This window comes from Drosophila pseudoobscura, chromosome 2 (assembly GCF_009870125.1).
Source record: "Drosophila pseudoobscura strain MV-25-SWS-2005 chromosome 2, UCI_Dpse_MV25, whole genome shotgun sequence".
NCBI lineage: Eukaryota > Metazoa > Arthropoda > Insecta > Diptera > Drosophilidae > Drosophila > Drosophila pseudoobscura.
The window spans coordinates 27,780,430-27,795,731 of NC_046679.1; the positions used below are offsets into that span (position 1 = coordinate 27,780,430).

The following is a 15,302-nucleotide window of genomic DNA, read 5'->3' on the forward strand; positions in this document are numbered from 1 at the left end:
TCCACACCAGGCCGGCCCAGTCCGATGTGCCGATGGACATTAATTAGCAGGCCGGACACGTAAAAGGTATTAAGTGCAAACTCAATTGGCCAAAAAGGTGGTGGGGGCGGCCTGGGATTCCGATCAAATTTGATGACACACCGCAGGCCAAAACGATTGGCAAGCCCCCCAGAGGAGTGGGTGGAAATTCAACCTAAATAATTAACAAAAATAAATCACAGTTTTTCGTGCAACCTTAAACCAGACCAGAGTCTATCGCTGGCGATTTTAAAGTGCACTTAGTACAATGTTCGTCAAACAATATAAAAAGCTGCGGATAATCAATGATTAAATGAAATATTCTAGGGGATTACTAGTGTAATTAAACACATTTCTGCCAATTGTCCGAGACCGAAGTTATGCGGGAAAAAAGAGATTGTTTAACCTGCAGAGTGCGGGCCAGAATGCTTTGAAATCCATTAAGGTATTAAGTTAACTCTCCACTCCGGCTGAATATTAATAAAATATGTGTATGTATGTAGAATGGCAAATTTGTTTTTCAATGGCAAAGTAAAACAATTTCACTTATGCCAGAGATATTTCATTTTGTCACACAAATGCATGCTAAGCCCTCGACTCCAGTGTCGCCTAAGCCCCACACAAATCCTCATATGATCTGTGTCAAACATACGCCCACAGCTGGACAAATGTTTGAACATCTCAACAGTTGAGCAGTTGAGAGGACATTTTGGGGACATTTTTGGATCTGACTGGGTCCATGGTCAAGTCAAGTTTTAATTTATTTGATAACTAGAAAATTACACACCTTCTCGAGTAGAAGAATGGAATGGAGATGGCATTTGTGTACAGTTTCGCAGGCAATTAATTTCGTAGCTCTCTCTCTATCTCTCTCTCTCGTAGCCACTATTCACGTCAGGGCGAACATATTTTAATTTGATGAAGACCTAATAGTGTTCTGTTCGGAAACATATGTGCCCCCTGCACAACTTGTGAAAGGGGGCAAAACTTTGAATGCAAATGAGTTTACATATTGCGAGAGGGAAAAAGTTCAAGTTGAACAAAACACACACACACACAAAATGCAGGCGATTCCCATGGGGATTTACTACTCAACAAAGCATCTGCAGAGATTCTAGAATATAAAAGTTGGCCCGTTTCGTGGCGAAATCATTCGAAGGAACACAAGGCCTCGTACATTCCACTGAGTCATCAGGTTAATTCAATTTGAGTTGTAAGCAAATTTTGCACAAATTAAATGCATAAACTTTTGCCATTGACATAGACATACCACACACCCACACACACACAGAAAAGAGCGAGGAGCAATAAATTTCAGAAAAGTGTTTATGTAAACGACTCTGATTGTGTCAGAGAGAGTGGTGCCAAAGTGGCAGAAAGACCCATCGCATCGTCTGGTTGCACTCTGTCACCAGGGAAGCGGAACATAAAGCCGATTTTTTCGCCTGGAAAATGGCAAAGCGATAATAAATCTTCCGCTCGAAACAAATCACAGCAATTCCATTATATACACATTTAATGATGTTGAGGGCCCACCACCACCGCCTCACAGAAAGCCAGCCAGAAAGCGGCCTTCTATGCGAGTCCCAAATCCAAATCCAAATCCAAGTCCCGAGCCAACGAGCCAGAGACAATTACTTGCAGCCCGCGAGCAATTTGTACGACTTCTTCGCCGACAATGGCTGTGTGAAGCTGTGAGTTTTCAGCGAATGGTCGGTCGGTCCGTCGGTCGGTCCATCGGTCGGTCCGTTGGTCCTTTGGTCGCCTGCAACATGGCCAAGTTGTTAAAATAATCACAAGAAATGGCATTGCACAGGGGAATCGGGATGAGCAGAGACAAAGTTTGTGCAGCCTTTTTGCTATTGCCATTGCTATTGCTATTGCAAGTGCTATTATTTTTAATTAGCAAAATTTCTTTATGCATTGACACTGGCAGAGAAAAGGTAGTGCAAGTATAGCCCAAAGTCGTTCATTAATTAGTGCGCACCGCCGCAAAGTATGCAGCGCTTTCTGTGTTGTTCTCTGCATTTCTCACACAGCTGCAGAATGGCTTTACCTTTGGCACGGATACACACAGACACAGAGGGTCCGAGAAGCTCAGGAGCACCGGAGCACAGGAGCACAGGAAAGGAGTGCCACATGTACTCTTGGATGTGGGCACTAAACTTTTTGCCACCTGCATTGCCTCAGAGCGTCATGTCATCACCTTTTGCTTTATATTTACCCATAAATCTGCCACGAAACAGAAAAGTGGAAGCAGCGGGATAGTGGGGGTACACATGAAGAGCTTCCCCCACCCGATCCCCGGGGAAGGAGCTGCTTATTAGTTTTGACATCCGAGTGCAATGCACTCCCGCCCCTCCCACTTTCAGCCAGAGAGGTGAGGTGTTTCGCTTGATGACTAGCAATCTTCATTTTTATCATCAAAATATACATATTTTTCTTGTTTACCGCCCCGTGGAGCCCGAACGTGGAGCAACAGCCTGAGGACTGACATAATTTATTGGAGGCTCCCCATGCAATTTTTAAAGTTATGACAAAAGAGTTTACCTTTCTCCTTTGCTTTGATGACCACCCTTCGGCTGTTGCTTTGTCAGCGCACCATTTTGTGTCTGTTGGAAATTGTTGGCCAAACAACAACACTTCTGGCTCCTGACCATCACGGGACATGGCATTTTCGGTGGAACTTCGGTGCCTTTACTCCTCCAAAAATGTTTACTGCCGTCTGGAATTTCACTCTGGCTGTGGCTGCCATGTCCTCAAGCAACAACGCATCGAGTAGCTGGCTAACTATACACCAAAACATAAAAAAATACAAAAACTAAGAGAATATCATAAAAGTTTTCAACTTTTCCAATTCACTAAATGGACGAAAAGGACGAAAAGAGGGAAAAGGCAAGGGTACAGAGTACAGGGTACAGAGAGAGAGAGAGATAGCTGGGAATCTGGACCCTGTCCGAAATGCCATGCTCACGTTGCGATGTTGACCGCATCACGCTCCAGAGCATAAAGCAATTACAGTGGCGTGCATGGAATCCGGGAATCCATCGACACGCACCTCCTCCTGAAGGCATTTTGATTTATGAAATTTGCCGAGCAACAACCCAGGGCTCACGACACCGAAGAGCAGCAGCTTTACCACCAGCAGCCACTCATCCAAAGGGGTTTTGGGCCAGCAGCGGGGGCGTGGGCGTGGGCGGAGGGGATAAGACGATTTGATTTTGCGCCAGTCATTGACTTTGGCTAACCAACTTTCTGACACAGCACTCCACGCTCCCCGACGTGTGTGCGAGCACCTGCAGTCAATTGAATAGAAGAACTGAACCCTCATTGCACACTGCATTTTCGGAAGGAGAGTCTCGGAAGGAGAGAAAAACTTTGCCGGCTGTCTCCGCATCCTCATCTCATGCGCTCCTCTGCTTTGTGGCTCTGGAAAAGTAGCTTAGACTGTCGTCGACGTACAGAAAGAGAAAACTTCACTCAGAGCCACGGCTTAAATCTTGTCAATTGCCATTTTCGTATGGGGGCTTTCATCTAGTTTTTTCACTCTCTTCTGTTCATTTTTCTTTTCTCTTTTTTCAGATTTGTGTGCTGTGTGTGTTTTCCTTCTGTTTTGGTAACAAGTGACAATAAAGTTTTTAGTTTTCGGGTGGGAGTGCGTGACGAGTTTCTGCCATTAGCAAAAAGTTGGGCACAACTTTTCTGGTTTATAAGAGACACGGCAGCAGAGAACGAGAGAAACGAGGGAAAACCATAGTGTTAATGAAGCTATAATGAGGCTGAGGCCTTGCAAAATTGTATGATATAGTTCACCCGAAGAAAAGCAGCAAAAGAGTGGGGTTTCTTAAAGGCAAGGGCCTATCCCATAAAGTTGTTCAACAAAATTGGTTTTCTTTTCAGGCGGAGGGGCACTAATCACAAGTGCCCAATCATCTTTATGGCTCGAGTCAACACACAAACAGAAACACAAACCCACTATTCTCGATTCTGATGTCGATGTCGATGTCGATGCCAGGACCTCCGCAAGATTGCTGCCATCAAAGCCGCTGAAATTCGTTTGTTTGAGTGAAATTCACTTGCGATTGTTGTGCAGAGCAGTGTGTGTGTGTGTGTGTGTGTGTGTGAGTGTGGCTGGTGCCACCACAATCAATGCAGCAACAGCAAGAAGTACAAGAATACAGTATTGTGGAGGATTGTGGAGTGGCAGCAAGAACCTACAGCAGGCAGGATATGGTGGCGGTAGGATGCTGCGGATGGTTGGATGATGCTGCGCACCGAGCAGTGAAATACCCGTGAAAGCCGCAGCACACAGAGCCGCACAGATCCCGAGCTAAGTAAAGGAACAAACTGTGGAGCTCGCTCACTCGCATGTGTGCCCTGTGTGTCTGCGGCATGGCGCAAAGGTGCAAAGCATTGGGATAAACAAAAAACACGAAACACGAAACAAAAACCCAGCCAACAGGAAACGGAAGCCAGCGGAAAAAAGATGTAGCCAAACCCCGAACGAACCCCAATCGAATATCCAAAAAAAAAACAAGACACAAAAAATGCTAATTTTGTTTCGCTTTTTTGTGTCGTTGCTATAAAACCCCTGAGAGAGGCGCCAGACTTGGCCAGCAAATTGGGCCCGAAACATGTCTATCTATAAGGCTATATGGCTGTATGGCGAAAGTATCTATAATCCATTAGATGCGGCTAAATCGGGGAAATCAGCTCAGACGAGCGGCAGAATCAATTGCTGGCACTTGACACATGAATAAGTGGCTTTTACACTGACATTCGAAATAAATTAAATTAGAAAAGTCTGAACAGTGCCGGGGGACTTGTTCATCGCAAAAACGCACAAATTTCTCGTGTGCAGGAGCCCTTAAAATTGTTATTTATATTTAAAAACATTCCCTCTAACTATACGGCATGTTGTTCTATTCCTTTTGCCGCCTTGGGGCATAATCTCGACTAATTTGCTTTTTCTGTTTTTCCAGTCTCCACACACAAACCGAAAAACAAGCAAACGAATGAGAAAATACACCAACAGCAACAGCATCAGCATCAGAATCCCGCACACTGGTTATGCATTTAGCTTAGTCCAGAGTTTGGCACTCGGACATGCCAAAGCCAAATGCCAATTACCACGAAAATGCCATTGAGTAAGCCATTTAAATGCAAGAGGGCCGACAGACCGGAGGACCGACCGAGGAGCCGTGGGGTCCTCCTCCGTGGGGCATTCGGCACGCTGGAAATTACTTAATGCCGCCATTAGTGTTCAGCGCATTCGCCTAACTCGATTTGACTGCCACTACAACCTGGTAACGTGGCCAAAACACGCATACCTCGAGTACCAGGCGCCCCGCTGGAGTGTCTGCCATCCCTGCGAGGCTGCAGTTAACGTTAACCTCCGGCTAATGAGTGGCTGAGAGCGTGTGCTTATATAATACTCACAGCTTGAGGAAAGCTGATTAATATGTGAGCAAAACTGTTTCCAATATTTAATGCCCAAGTGTCAATTGCACTAAATCCGCTTACACTTCAGGCGGTAATGCACACTTTTAGCGGAGGAGGAAAAGAAGAGGCTTGGGGGCTGGAGGCTTGGAGGTACCAGCAGCTCACAAATGAGAGGTTACGAGAGGGAGCATTCAAACAGATTACCAACTGCAAAGTTCAGTCGCATGTGGGGCAAACGGGGAACACAGGGAGTTTAGTGGGTGGTCGGTTGGGCGGAGAGGGATGGCGGGACGGGATGGGACGGGATGAGATGAGACCACGGTAAGTACGGGTCTGCTAACAAATGCGCGAATGATAAAAACTAAACATGTCCGTGCCGTGGCTCTCCGTGTGGGTCCTTTATTTCTCGTTGTCCGGAATATTGTTATTGTCCCCGGTTGATGGTTGATGGCTTTTTGGGCGTGCCTGGGGCTAAATTTAAGCATTCCCACTAACACACAATGAGTGTAGGTAGGGGTGGCAATATAATCATGAATTGTATTGTCCCTGAACTTTTCAAACTTTTGAAAGGTTACTATCTGATTTTAAAACTGACTTTTTCACGATTCAAGAAAATGTTCCTGTTGCCAACTGCTCTGTTCTGTTAAACAAAGCAGTTCATTTTGTACAGAGACTTTTGGGACACAATTTTATAAAAAACTGCTGTAACTTTTCGTATGCCAGAGTACTTTATTATATCAAAATATACATCTGCAGATACCATAAATATAACAATTATAAACGTTATAGCTTCTTGTATGAAAAATATAACAGTCTTAACGAAACAAATTCCATAAACTTTTCTATAACTTTTTCAACCCCTATAACTTTTGTCATACGAAACACTTAATTTGTGCTGTGCTACATTATACACCCCCATAAAACAGCTATGTATAACATCAATAACAGTATAAGCTTAAGCGTACCAGTGGGCACTTAACAGCCGAAAGCAGTGGAGCTTAACAGCAGCAAGCAGTTCACTGCAGTGCAAGCTGTTACTTTTCAAAACTCTGATTGACGAAACCTGCATTGGTCGCATTCGCTGAGAGATTTGGCGGGGGACTTGGTATGCTGTAAACGGGATAAAGGGGTGCAAATTCGTTGATGCCAAACGCATGGATCTCCTCCTCATTGATATTTCCGCGGGGCGTGTGACGGGACTCCTCATATTTGGGAGCATCTATACGGCATATACGAATATAAGTACAGCAATTATTAAGAGTGTTTTCAACTTACATATATCCCCTTGACTGGGTGTCAAATCGTTGGGCACACTCCCCAGGGCCGTGACCACAGGCAACTCGTCTGCAGGACCGTCATAGCGAGCACTGCGTCGTATTGGCTGCTGGACAACAATCCCCGATACGGCCAGAGGCATGGTGCCAATCGTCACGGGCATGATCATCAGCTGCTCCTCGCGGAGGCTCTTGACCAACGCCACCACCTCCACCTGGTAGGCAATCTGGATGAGATTGCTTAGCTCCACACAGGTGGGAGGCGTGGAGGGTACGGGCAGGCCAATGGTCAGGGAGCGGGTGCACTGTTTCAGCACGGCATCTCCTTTCGCTCTGGAGATGATAATGCGTTCGACGCGTGCGTGTTCCGGACTTAGGCTGAAGTAGCGGACGAGCATCACCAGGGAGAGCCGGAGCTCGGAGACGGCCACACTGCTGTTGTTCACCACCACAACGGTGACGGGGATCTTCTGCCCAGGCACATATCCCGCCTGGGGCAGATTCAGCTCCAGCTTCAAGGGATCCGTCTTGCAGGGACCACAGCAGAAGGTGCGATACCCCTCGCTGTGTGCCGCCAACTGGGGAAGGGGCAGGAGAAAATGAATTTCCCCGTCACAATTATCATGACTTACCCGAAGCTGTGGCGTTTCAAAGTTCAGATCCATCATCTTGAGCACTGTGAATCCCGTGGTATAGGCCTGATCGTATTTCCAGGGTCGAATGAGCAATACTTTGACTATATAGCGAATGCAGCCATAGCGACCCTCAAAGGACGAAGGGCACTGGTATGGCAGCTGGCAGGAAAAGTTATAGTTGTGCACCCCAGCCTGTATGGTGTGTCTGTTGTTGTCTGTCCGAAGAGGTACTGATATAAGTTGATCCAGATCTGATTGGTTTATGACTCACTTTGCTCGGATCCCACCAGATATGTGTTGTATGATAGATAGTCTTCTCTGCCCGCATACTGCTTAGTAGATCCCAGACTCTTTTCACTCCATTTGGTGATGGAGTAGCCGACTACCTTGAGCAAGACAGCTACACAGAGAGAATGAGAGAGAGAGGGGATACGAGTTTATCTTGAGAACTAATTTATAATCTGTTGAGACAGAGATTAACGTAGTTTTAATCTTAACTTTGTTACCAAACCCCAATGCACTCAATTAAGTCTAAAAATAAACAAAATGTTTAATGAACGAACCTCTTTCCTTTATTTATATAACTAATATTAAAATTTTCGATATGGTTTAAGTTCTTTCCATTAATCTGGGAGTTGCCTCATACTAAATCGAAAGGTATTTCCGTTCTAATCTTATAATATATTCCGTTTGGCGTCTTATCAATCAACTTCACACATTCCCCAGACCAAAAGAATTCCTCAAGTAAAGTCAATGTCGTCATAAAAATATATATATCGCCAGTGCATACATATATGTATACCCCTATCGTTATCGGGGAAATATTTATAATACACTTACTAATCAGAACTTAAATTAAACAACTGCCGAAGCACCTTCAGTGCAAAGAACTCGCAATTAGGGAAACTACTCGTACTCGTATTTTTAGGTAACTTGGATTTATGTTGATCTACCTTGAACCTCCTTTGGTTTGTCGGACTTGAGAGTCGCACAGCCACCCACCAGCTGTCCGGCATAGAAAGTGCCGAATCTATTATTATCGAAGCTGATCTCACACGTAACAACCATTTTTGACTTGAGGTCTCCCGCGATCCACGCTACTTCGTCTGGGAGCAACGACTAAATTAAATGCGCTTCTGGACAGGGTCGTGGTCGTGCTTGGTCGTGCTTGGTCGTGGTGCGGCCGCGTCGTAAGATAAGCGATAAGAGCTCTATAGCCGAAGGCGCGAACCGTACTTTTTAGAACAATATGTGCTCACATCGGACATCGAGAATGGAAATCGTATAAGAGTTTGAACACCACGCAAACTGTGAGCATTTTTTTCTGGGGGTAAACGACTGGAGAAGTGGATGTTTGGGTTGGTTGCTATCGGTTTTGGGAAGTTAGGCCTTGGCACTGGACATTTTTGTTTTCAAGAATATTTCATGTTTAAGTGATTTTGATAAGAGTTTAGCATTAAGAAAAATGTGGAAGCATATCTTTTGAAGAACGGAGTGTTCATGTTCAAACTTAGAACTTAGTCGGAGGATGATATGGAGCACAATATCTCTATATTTATGACATCTTTTCCATGCTGTTTTTGTATTTTCTGATTGCAAACGTTACGCAGTTACAAACAAAAAATCGCAGGCATCATTTTTCTGGCCATACGGCAAAACCCATATCTGTAGAATTTTAGCTGATTTTGCAACAAAATTAAACCCACATTTTGCATACATTTTCTAACGTCTTTAATAACTAATATTTTCATCATTTATTTTCGATTTATTTACATAGTTCGCTTCATATACAAAATAGTTGATATATGTATACCTTAAAATTATCTTTCCTATTTCTTTTTGTTGTGAGCTTTTCACAGCCAAGTTCCCTTATCCTTGTCTGTATCCGCAGCTGGATTCACAAAGGCCCTTTCGGCCATATAGTTCTGAGTCCAGTCGGATGGAGGCGGCGCCGTGGGACTTGGTATATCGAAGACCGGATAGAGCGGCTTGTAGACGCTGCCATCGGGATTGAGAGTATTTGGTGGTACTGGCTCTAGGTCGTCGTCTGGGTCGTCTGTCTTACTGGTAGAAGCGGCAGATCGCATATGAATGGCCTCCTGATAGTTGGGAGGAGCTGAAATAGGAAGAAGTACCATTAAATCCCAATCAAAGATTTTATTTTCGTGGATAACTTACGTATGCTATCATCCACAGCCCAGGGACTGGCGGGATCTACTGGCGGAGCGGAGGCCAATCCCTGAACATCAAGCGGTTGTTGTGGCATGCCACGGGGCTGAATGTGAACGTGCTGGGACAAGGGCACACTGCCAATGGTCAACGGAACGCTGACCTGCTCGTTGGTGTGGCATCCCTTGACCTGTGCCTCCACCTCCACCTGGTAGGCAATCTGTATGATGCCGCACAGATTGAAGCACGTTGGTGGGGTGGCAGGCACCCTCAGCTCATAGTTGAACAGCTTCTTGCAGTTCCTTGACACGGGATCCCCCTTGACGGTGCTCAGGGTGAACCTCTCGAAAGTGGAGTTCGGCATCGATGGTGGCTTGCTGTGATACGTGACCAACATGACGAGGGTGACCATCAGTTGCTCCACAGGAATGTGACTGTCGTTGGTCACCAGCACGCTCAGGGGTACATTCTGTCCGGGCACAAAGCCTGTCTGGGGCAGAGTCAGCTGCAGAGCCAGCGGATCCGAGGTACAGGGCCAGCAGCAGTAGGTCTTCGAGGTCTCACTGTGAGCGGGCACCCTCAGCAGGGGACTGTCAAAGTTCAGGTCCATCACTTTGAGTACAGTGAAGCAGCGCGTATAGTTCTGATCGAACTTCCAGGGTCGCACGAGGGTGACATTCGTCATGTAGCGAACGCATCCATGGGTGCCCTCAAAGGAGGAGGGACACTCTGTGGGGATCTGACAGGCAAAGTTGTAGACGTGTATGCCCGGTTCAATAGAGCATTGGCCTGGGAATAAGGAAAATTAAGAGCTCATTCGGTCGGCAAAAAGAATTATGATCACTTACTGCTCAAGTTGGAACCCACTAGGAAGGTTTTAGATGCTATATAATCCTCCCGACCATAGAATGTGTGTTGTGCCCTGCGTCTCCTTGTACTACCTGTTGTCCTCTCGCGCCATCGGGTCTCCGAATAACCATTTATATTTAATGTGACGGCTGCAAAAATGTGTAAAAACCCACACTTAATTCCATTTAATGCGAAATCATTGATTACTTAAAAATAATATTAATCTTATCGCATGCTAATATTTATCAGATATGAACACCGAACACCTCTCTATTTGAAATAGATTTTGCACGTGTGCTGCTCGATCCTCTCCCGCAGCATTCTAAATACATACTCGTACAATGATTCATAGCTCTTGCTCTTGGATCTCTGGGGTAAAAAATGTTAGACCGCACTTGAAAATTCAGCGATAAGATAAAGATAAAGAATGCATGAGTCATGAGTGAAACTAAAAGAAATGGCATACCTTTCACCAACTTCACTTTGTCCAATTTCAAAGTAACCCTTCCCGTCAGTACTTGGCCCCCAAAATACGTGCCATGGGGATTGTTATCGAACTCGATTTCACAGGTTACAGTCATAATGGTACCCCTTTCGAGTATCGCTGTATCTGTATGTTTATTGCCTTGTGGCTAGCACGTTACACAACTGATTTGATTTTAAGGCCAACTTATGCAGGTTCTTTCCACAGTATTTGCTCTCGTACGCGGTGCGGTTCTCCCCCGCAGAAGATTGGCTTGGCAAAATCTCGGAAACAGCAGCAGCGATACGAGTGAACCCGCCGGGTTGGCTGCCAGAAACAAACTGAGAATGAAACAAATACTGCGCTGGGGTTATATTCTATCATATATTGGTAACCACGGCAATGGCCAGGCCATTTCTTTATCTTATCTCTGTCACAATTTTGAATTATACTCATATATATCTCATACAAAGAGACCTCTTTCAAAAGGTGCAAAACACACAGTCCTTGGAAGTGTCTTCCTTTGGAGAATTTGATCATTTTGGGTTTCAGTTTTCCAGAGTTCTTAACTTGAAAGTTTTGCTTGTTCACTTTTTGTTCTCTTCGGAATATCCTGAGAGGTCTTCCTTCTTCTCTTCAACATATCCTGCCTGAGCTTCCTGCTTCTCCTTTGCTGGAGTTGTTAAGTCAAAAACAGGGTATAAAGGCTTATAGGGCAATCCACCCGATGGATCTGTATCCGCTGGCATTAGCTTGGACTTCTCTGCATCCTTCTGGACGTGCATGGCTTCTGAATAGCTAGGAGGAGCTGTAGAGAGAAAAGTCATCATCCAAGTTAATCCAAGACCAAAAAAAATCCCCATTGAAGCTTACGTATTGAGGGATCATCTTCCCAGGGACTGTCAGGAGCGGTTGGACCTGCACCACCTTCTACAAATTGTTGGCCATCGCTTGGAATCAAAGTCAAGGCTGCTGGATCTGGCACCAGGGGCTTGTCCTCGTCCACCTTCTCCTGTTGCAGTGTTTGCCGTATCTGCGCCGACAGAGGCGCACCACAGATAGTCACAGGCACATTGAGTGTGGCATTCACATGCATTCCCTTGACTTTGGCCACCACTTCGATCTGGTAGGAAATTTTGATAATGCGACACAGATGGAAGCACGTGGGCGGAGTGGAGGGCACTTGCAGCTGGAACTCGAATTGCTTTCGGGAGTTTCTCAACACCCCATCGGCTTTCATTTTGACTACTGAGAAACGCTCCATATTTTGGCCACTACTCAGGTCGCTATAGTAAGTGACGATCATGGCCAGGCTCACTTTTAGCTCGTGCACTTTGATGCTGCTCTCGTTTCCCACCAGGACACACAAGGGCACCGTTTGGCCCGGCACAAAGATCGATTGGGGCAGCATTAGCTCCAGGCTCAAAGGATCCGATTTGAAGGGCCAGAAACCAAAGGTTTTTTCGGACTTTGCCTGCACTGGAACCTAAATCAATAATTTAATGAAAGGTAATTATATTTTCTAAATGAAAAACTCACATGATCAACAGAATTGTAGCCGAACAAGTCCTTCGTTTGCAGCACAGTGAAACTACGAGAGAACAAACTATCGTAATTCCAGGATTTCACGATATTGATGCCGATCCTATAGCTAATACGACCAATGTTTCCCTCGAACGAAGAGGGACAATGGTCGGGTATTTTACAAGCAAACTGGTATGTCCTTGTCCCCGGCTCAAAGGGAGATTCTGAAAAAGGATATGTGCCCTTGAAGTTGAGAGACAATACTCTTAAGATTTGATCTTACCAGCGCTGGTACTCGAACCAAAGAGATAGACCTTGCTGGACATATACTTTTCAAATCCATTGTACGATTCCGAAGAGGATTTGTTATTCGAATCCGTTCGGCTCTCCGTCCAATGGGTCTCGGCAAATCCTCTGACCTTTAGGAAAATGGCTGACGATGAGAATGGGGCGAATTATTGGGAATCTAATCTGGAGCACATTTGATAATCACGCACTCACCCTTGACTTGTTTCAATGTGTCCGTGCTGAGTGTCACCTGGCCAAAAATCGTTTGTCCGGCATAGTAAACCCCATGGGTATTGTTATGAAATAGAATTTGACAAATTATCCCCATGATTCTGAAGATAAGGTTGATTTACAATAGGAATCACTCTGGTTATTGCTTTCGTTTGATTGTAGCACTGTTTCCCCTTCGATGGCTTATAGCGTACTGACAATAGGAGCCTTCTTTCTAGTTCTTTTTGTGCTTTTTTTGGTGGTGGGCTTGAATTATCTTATCAAAGCCATCATAAATATAATTCTTGGTAAACGAAACAACAAATTTCTTTACATTGATCACCCTCGCTTACAGCAACAAACAAAAGTGTGCGAAACAATATCAGTCGGCACTATAATACTGATAAGAGATAGACAGATAACCAAATGAGCAACTCAGGGGGGGTTCACCTTTTATTCGAGGAACAATTGACTCATTCGGGGTACGAAAGAAGCCATAGCTTTCCACTCAACTCAAACAATTGAGGAGAGGCACCTGAGTCCCCAGATAGGATCGAAATATTCTCGTATTGTCTTCAGTCTCAGTAAATGCCTAGCAATAATCGCACGAAGTCGAAAGGCTATAATTTCATTGTTTTATTGGTATATTTTAATAATTTATTACACAAATGTTCCTTACATCCAAGTGCTTCTGTCGATATCCTCATTGATAAAACCTCCTTCTGACTGATAGTTCTTTGGCATCTCAATAGAATTTTCCATTTCTGTGGGCAGATCAAAGACAGCATACAAAGGGGTATACACAATCTTTTCGGATTGGGCCCTCCTTAGGGATTTATTCTTCGACTTGGATGACCTTTTGCCATTTGTTCGTATGTGTTTGGCCTCAGAGAACTTTGGTGCCGCTGAAAATGCACAAAATCTCAATAGAATTCGAGATAAGATAATCAATTACTTACGTATAGAAGGATCTGCTGCCCAGGGACTGGGTGGATAAACTGCCACATCAACCGCGTCTTCCTCCATCAAAATCAAAGCCTTGGCATCCACTTCTGGTGGCAGTAGATCGCCCTCCCAAGTGCTGGGTTGCTTCTGCAGTTCTTTGGTCAGTGGTACGCTTCCTATAGTCACTGGCATATGAACACTCTGACCCGAATGACAGCCCTTGACCTTGACCTCAGCCTCCACCTGATATGCGATCTGAATGATGCTGCAGAGGTTGAAGCAGGTCGGCGGCGTGGCTGGCACTTTAAGATCAAAAGTGAATTGTTTTCGGCTATTTTTCGAGACACCCTCGCCCGCCTTCTCAGCAACCACAAAGCGGTCCTTGTTGGTGTCCGGACACGGGGGCCGACTGTAGTATATAACGACCATAGTCAATCGAGCGGTGATTTCCTCAACCTGAATGGAACTGTCATTGGAGACAAGGACACCTATGGGTATGGTCTGTCCTGGTACGAAGCCACCTTGGGGCAAGGAGAGGCGAAGACTCAGTGGTTTCGAGGTGCAGGGAAAACAGCAGTAGGTCCTCTGGGATTCGACTTGAGTCGGAACCTAAAAGAAAGAAGAGATCTGAATCTAAGGGAGATTCCTGCCCCATACCTACCCTCAACATCAGGCTCTCCGTATTCAAGTCCATCACTTTAAGGACAGTAAAGCAACGATTAAAGTTCTGATCAAAGGTCCAGGGACGTAAAAACATCACATTTACAATATAACGCACTCGACCATAAGTACCCTCGAAAGATGAGGGACAGGTCAAGGGTATTTGGCAGGCAAACCGGTATGTTCTCGTGCCAGGCTCAATTGGCACGTCTAAAATGGGGATATTTTACTCCTAATTGTATATTTTTGTATACTTCCTTGATCTTGCCTATGCTGGAGCTCGATCCATGCAGATATGCCTTTGTGGCCAGATAATCCACATGTCCATTAAACGACGAGCCACTCGATTGATCCCCCGAATCGTATTCGGTATCCATCCAATGTGTTTCAGCATATCCTTTTATTTTAAGTACCACAGCTAAAAATAGAGTAGACATTTATCAGTGGATTATTTTGTTAAGTAATTTTGAAACCCACAAAAAACTCCCCTCCAAAGAGATATGACTCACCTTTAACCTGTTTCACCTTGTCTGTTTTGATCACCACTTGACCAGAGATCACCTGCCCGGCATAGTAAATCCCCTGGGCATTGTTATTAAACTGTATCTCACAGATTACCATACTTCTGATTGATTTTTACCAATGATCACGCAACGAGTATAGTATTTTCTGTAGCCTTTCCGAAGCGTCGTCCCTCTGCAAACTGAAGACAACTGGCACTATTTATTCTGTACTTTTGGGCAATATTTTTTGTGTGCTTTATTATCTTATCAATGCGATAATTATTTATGTATTTAAAAAGTTAATTTACTGCATATTTCTATT

General features: G+C 44.9%; 4 protein-coding genes across 4 annotated transcripts; all 4 read right to left on the bottom strand.

Moving 5' to 3' along the window:
* Positions 1–6,175: 6,175 nt before the first annotated feature.
* On the bottom strand, positions 6,176–8,497 carry LOC4802973 (arrestin domain-containing protein 17). Its single transcript, XM_001359746.4, has 5 exons — positions 8,323–8,497; positions 7,641–7,769; positions 7,367–7,584; positions 6,736–7,312; positions 6,176–6,679 (listed from the first exon to the last, which is right to left on the bottom strand). Exons 1-5 carry the CDS (start codon positions 8,435–8,437, stop codon positions 6,495–6,497), a joined length of 1,224 nt encoding a protein of 407 aa, XP_001359783.3. The 5' UTR covers positions 8,438–8,497; the 3' UTR covers positions 6,176–6,494.
* A 611-nt stretch (positions 8,498–9,108) lies between these two features.
* Positions 9,109–11,184, bottom strand: LOC4802977 (arrestin domain-containing protein 3). The gene is made up of 4 exons (XM_001359749.4): positions 10,854–11,184; positions 10,387–10,536; positions 9,548–10,327; positions 9,109–9,485 (listed from the first exon to the last, which is right to left on the bottom strand). Exons 1-4 carry the CDS (start codon positions 10,966–10,968, stop codon positions 9,223–9,225), a joined length of 1,308 nt encoding a protein of 435 aa, XP_001359786.2. The 5' UTR covers positions 10,969–11,184; the 3' UTR covers positions 9,109–9,222.
* A 31-nt stretch (positions 11,185–11,215) lies between these two features.
* LOC6897876 (arrestin domain-containing protein 17) lies at positions 11,216–13,098 on the bottom strand. The gene is made up of 5 exons (XM_003736832.3): positions 12,876–13,098; positions 12,658–12,807; positions 12,390–12,598; positions 11,724–12,336; positions 11,216–11,658 (listed from the first exon to the last, which is right to left on the bottom strand). Exons 1-5 carry the CDS (start codon positions 12,988–12,990, stop codon positions 11,438–11,440), a joined length of 1,308 nt encoding a protein of 435 aa, XP_003736880.2. The 5' UTR covers positions 12,991–13,098; the 3' UTR covers positions 11,216–11,437.
* A 395-nt stretch (positions 13,099–13,493) lies between these two features.
* On the bottom strand, positions 13,494–15,098 carry LOC4802979 (arrestin domain-containing protein 3). The gene is made up of 5 exons (XM_001359750.4): positions 14,987–15,098; positions 14,746–14,895; positions 14,479–14,687; positions 13,832–14,426; positions 13,494–13,777 (listed from the first exon to the last, which is right to left on the bottom strand). The coding sequence occupies exons 1-5, from the start codon at positions 15,096–15,098 to the stop codon at positions 13,548–13,550; spliced, it is 1,296 nt and encodes a 431-aa protein (XP_001359787.3). The 3' UTR covers positions 13,494–13,547.
* Positions 15,099–15,302: the final 204 nt, after the last annotated feature.